This window comes from Pinus tabuliformis, chromosome 1_2 (assembly GCF_031772625.1).
Source record: "Pinus tabuliformis cultivar Carrire ecotype Pingquan chromosome 1_2, CPIR1, whole genome shotgun sequence".
Classification (NCBI taxonomy): domain Eukaryota; kingdom Viridiplantae; phylum Streptophyta; class Pinopsida; order Pinales; family Pinaceae; genus Pinus; species Pinus tabuliformis.
In genome coordinates this window covers 1,089,304,756-1,089,309,933 of record NC_142298.1, presented here as the reverse complement: position 1 = coordinate 1,089,309,933, position 5,178 = coordinate 1,089,304,756, and the positions used below count along the sequence as shown (strand labels likewise).

The 5,178-nt window shown below is 47.1% G+C and overlaps 1 protein-coding gene across 1 annotated transcript; it reads left to right on the top strand.

The window, feature by feature from the left end:
* The first annotated feature begins 3,482 nt into the window (after positions 1-3,482).
* Positions 3,483-4,529, top strand: LOC149209975 (uncharacterized). Its single transcript, XM_089398828.1, has one exon. The coding sequence runs from the start codon at positions 3,483-3,485 to the stop codon at positions 4,527-4,529; it is 1,047 nt and encodes a 348-aa protein (XP_089254954.1).
* The last annotated feature ends 649 nt before the right edge of the window (positions 4,530-5,178 follow it).

Sequence of the window (5,178 nt, the reverse complement as noted above, 5' to 3'; positions counted from 1 at the left end):
TTCTTTGACTGAATCAAATTTAAGATCTAAATCTTTCGAAACAAAATCTTCTTGAGAAATCGAAATATTAGTTGGTGCACTTGGGATTCCATCATCATATACGTCAATAGAGTCATCCTTATCAGAATGATGGTTTCCCAACACTTCGAATTGATTAGGAAAATAGATTTCGTTTGATTAACTATTGAGATTAGTAGATTCAAAATCAGCCAAGAATGAGGAAACACCATATTCACATAGAGGACTTTGAAAAAGAGAAGAAAGATCGAAAGAATCTTCACCTTCATGCTCCTCTACCTATGAAATGTGGCCACCTTTCACCTGATCACTATTGGATTTGGAAGATTGATCAAGCAAATCAACGAACAAGGGGTCGTGAGAAAGAGATGAAAGGGGATGGCAGATATTCAAATCATATTTAGGAATGAAATTACGAGTGTTAATATCTTCTTGAAAATTCGAGGGATTAATCTTCACCTTAGGCTTCATAAACCATTCCAAGTTTTCCTCCATCAGATCTGATCCTTAAAAGTAGATGAAGATTGAAGAGACGGATTAGTAGTTTGATTTTTATATTTCCCAATTTTGACATCATCATAAGGAGGCACCCACATCAGGACTAAAAAGTGAGGAGGAAAAGGAACAAAAGTGATAGTAGGTTCCTCCTCTGGAATTATAGGTGTCTCATGATTTACAAAAGTTGGGGAAGGAAAAACATTAGGGGGTTTAGATTCACCATGAAAAGATATATGAACCAAAAGCTCATAATTTTGTTTAAATAAATCCCAATCCATATCTTTTTTAGGAAACTCATAACAAAGGTGAAGGAATTTTTTAACAAAATCCTCTATTGATTCATTATGGTTCACTCTTAGTTGATTAATCCTTTTAAGGACATCCCGGTAATCATACTTATCGAAGGATAAATGAAGTTCCTTGATGAAGTGTTCAAAATAATGAATGGAAGCGAGTGGTAGGGTATGACACAATCAGTTAAATCAACCTTCAAGCGTGAGGAAGACAAGAACACAAGCCACATATTCAAACTCAATTTCATAATGTTTGCAGAACTTAAGAAAAAGAGATGCATGCTTGGCTATGGATGTATCACCCTCACCATCAAATTTTAATTGACACAACTCATAAAGAGGTTCATTAGGGATAAAATGTTTAACATTGGATCTATTAGAAAAACACCCCTGAATTATGATTTGGGTATGAGCCATCTAATATAAGAGATTCAAAGAAGAATCGATGGCACAGCTTGTCATATGGCCCTCCTTCTAGTGCTAGTGGTTGACAGTGTTGGAAATTTATCAACCAAGGGGGTCTCCCCGATGTGAAGTCCCAATTACATTAGGGGAATTTTGAGGTCTAAAATGGGCCTCCTAAGGAAATTATAAAATAATAGTGGAAATAATAAATAAGATTAGATGGCGGCTCATGACGGATATGGTTAGGGCTCCGGTCTCGCGCCTGCAGCTCACCGCGCCCGTACCCGGTTAACTCTCCCGGTACCCGCTCCTACTTCCCCGCCGCGCCTCCGACTCTAACTCCATACGCCTTTTCCGCAGCTGATGCCTTTTGCTGCGCCCTGTTATCCCACCGTTCGATGCCCCCCTGCCGTTACAATTCACTGCCGATAACCGCATCTCACCCGGGTTACCTGTGCTCCGAGGTTTACTCCGTTTCGAGGATCCGCTAGCTGGCACTATGGAAGACCTAGAGGCTGTCGATTACACCGAAGATCCGCTGAGCGGGGTCTCCATCTGGCGTACCCCCTCTTCCAGCTCACAAGGTATGTATCTCCCGGCACCCTCGGATGATTTTGCTGTTTTCTCTGCCGGAGGCTCCCCGCAACCTCCCGTTATTCTCCCGGATATTCCCCCCACTTGGCCTGCTCTGTCTACTCCCCCCCTCTCGCCGGCCTCCCTAGGGTTTGTAGCGGGTTGCCTAAACCCTAACCCTAGTTCCTCTCATACTGCAGCGTATCAATGGCCCTTCCCTGATCCCGCTCCATCATCGAATCCCATCCCCCACACCGGTGCTCTTTCAAGTTGTTTCAACGCTATCCCCCCGCTATCGGACCCCCTCCCCACCTCTGGGCCTCTCCCCCCTCCCCCCACATCCATTGTAGATCCTCCCCTCAGTCTTGCCCCCCCCCCCTGCTACTTGCCCCCCTTTGCCTCATCCACCGAGATCCGGTCCGGGTAAAAAACCCCGCTGCTTCAAATCCAGAGAGGAGGACACCTTCCTCCGGCTCGAAGAGGACATACAGTGGAGCGACATCATGGAATTTGCTGACAGGGTTCTGGTGGGTCACATCAGAGGCCGAAATTACTCGGCTGCACATTTAAAGGCTTGGGCTACAGAAGTTTGGGGGCAACACTTGGTTGACATTCCCTTCGTGCAAACCTTTGTGAGGGGATGGTTTGCATTACGTTTCGCACGCGCTGATCACACAAACTGGGTACTCTCCTCTTACTGGCACTTTGAACATGCTCCGGTACTCCTGAAATGCTGGACTCCCATGTTCGGTCCGGCTACGGAATAGATCGGAATTGGCCCCACATGGATCAGACTACCAGGCTTACCTCTGCAATATTGCTCCGAAGACATTTTTCGAAGAATTGGCAATGCAATTGGGAGCTACATGGATTATGATAAGTCATATCTCCACACAGGAATGATGGCATATGCGTGGATCCTCATTAATCTGGATACCAGGGGGGGCTTCTAGAATATATTACTATCCAATGGAGGGACTTCTCCAGGAAGCAGATCATTGACTATGAGGGTATCCCTTACAGATGTCGCCGTTGTCACAAGGTTGGTCACCTCTACCGTGACTGTCCACTTCTGAGAAAAGGGCCGGTACCAGCTCAGGATCGCCCCTCCCCACCACCTAATCAAGCACCGTCTGCGGTCCCTGCGGAGCCCCCAATACATGAAGAAGCTGCTCCTTCCTATCAGACTGGGACACCGGCGGAGGAACCAACCTGTGCATCGCCTGATCCTGCCCCAGATGCTCCTATTCCGGCGACCGACGATACATCGGGTATGTCAGCTGTCTCATCCCCTACTATGCTCTCTTCTTTACATGATCTGGATACATCTGAGACTCTGCATCAGGCTATAATCACTACTTCTCCCGCATATGTATCCTCTTCACTACATTGCCCCATCCCCTCCCCCTCTCCCTGCATGTCGCCTTTTCCACCATCTCTCCCTCCAATGGCGACCGATCCAGGAGCCGTCTCCCCGATCCCCCCTCGGTACTCCCTCCGTCCCCGGACTAAAGCAAATGGTACTGATGCTATCGGGCTAGTCATCGATCCTTCCCCCTCTCATCAGAAGCTCTCGCGAGGTCGACCTTCGCGCCTTACTAAAGCTAGACATGCGGCCGATACAGAAGTCGCTCTTGGTCGTCAACAGACCATCTTCAGGGCCCTTAGAGCAAAAAGCCCTGTATCTCATCCGACATGAAGATCCTATCCTACAATTGCAGAGGGTTCGCTAGTACACCCAAAAAACTAGCCCTTCGGAGACTTCTCTCCCTTTCTCTTTCGGACATCATCTTTTTGCAAGAAACGCTTTGTAATGCAGACTCCCTCATCCCATCCCTCGAGGCCTGGCTACCCAACTGGACCTTCCACGCCATCGATGCATCTGGGAGATCTGGGGGTCTGGCTATTGGAATCAACAACAGAGCGCTGAGAGTTATAAACACCTGGGGTGGCAGAGGGTTCATAGGCATCGATGCCTATGTACAGTCTATGGAAACAGTGCTCAGACTCATTAACGTATATGGCCCTTGCTCTGAGAGAGCGACCTACTGGCACTCTCTCTTGAACTCTGCTCTCTTACAACAGGATAACATTATCCTGGGAGGGGACTTGAACTTCACAATGGGCTTCTGTGAAACATGGGGGCATGCTGCCAGGATTGACCCATTCTCGGATACCATATCCACCCTACTGGAGGAGCACCACTGGATCGATACCCCCATGAAAAAATTGCAATACACATGGACCAACAACAGGAGTGGTGAACAGAGCCTGGCCAGAAGACTCGATAGATTCCTTATTAAAGAATCCCTCCACAACAGGATTGCTCGTATAAGGCAATGGGTGGGATCTGGAGGCATATCTGACCACAGACCAATATATTTGGAATTCTCAGACATTCATAACAAGATCAAAAGCCCTTTCAAGTTTAACTCCTCCTGGTTGAAAGACCCATCCTATATTCAGATGGTCACAGATTACTGGCAGAGCCACCCCATCGAGGAGGAGGAACACTTCACTGAGGGATTCATCAGGAAATTATCGGAGCTCAAAAGGATCTCTAAGGTCTGGGCACACCAAAAGAGACTCCGAGACGATCAAGCCTTGCGGGAGGCTGAGGACTTCATTGCTGCTCATGAAGAAGAGGATGGTGGCGTTTTTCCCACCCCGGAAAGAAAAGAATTATATATGTCACACATTCTTAAGAGATCCCAGATCCTGAAGGACAGAGAGGAAAGCTAGAGACTCCACAGCCGAGCCATTTGGCTCGCTGAAGGAGACGACAACACCCGTTTTTATCACAGATTCGCCAATGGGAGAAAGGCTATCAACACTATATGGGAACTGAAAGACGATCAGGAACGAGTGGTCACCACCCAGAGGCATCTATCTAAGATCGCCACTGACCACTTCAGGAACATTTATAAAGCTCCCCGGGAAAAAAACATACTTGAAATTATGAGAGTGGCTGAGAAATTCCCCAGATTTGTCGATCCTGAGGAACGGGATGAACTCACAAAGGAGGTGACATTAGCTGAGCTAGAAGCAACTATCAAATGGTTCAAAAAGGATAAAAGTCCAAGCCCTGATGGTTGGACCATTGAATTCTACATTGCCTTCTTCGACATGCTGGCCAATGACCTACTGAAAGTCATTGAACTGAGCAGACAATCGGGCAGGATCTCCACAGCCATCAAGTCCACCTTCATCACCCTTATCCCCAAAACTGATCAGCCTGCTTCCTTCAATGACTTCCGCCCCATCTCTCTCTGCAATTGTCTCTATAAGATTATTGCAAAGATTATAGCCAACCGTCTGAAGCCTATATTATCCCGACACATCTCATCTGAACAATTTGTGATCCAGGTGGATATTGGTGGCCACCTGCCAA

Coding starts and splice junctions, on each gene's coding strand:
- LOC149209975 (XM_089398828.1), top strand. CDS start 3,483: ATGAAGATCCTATCCTACAATTGCAGAGGGTTCGCTAGTACACCCAAA.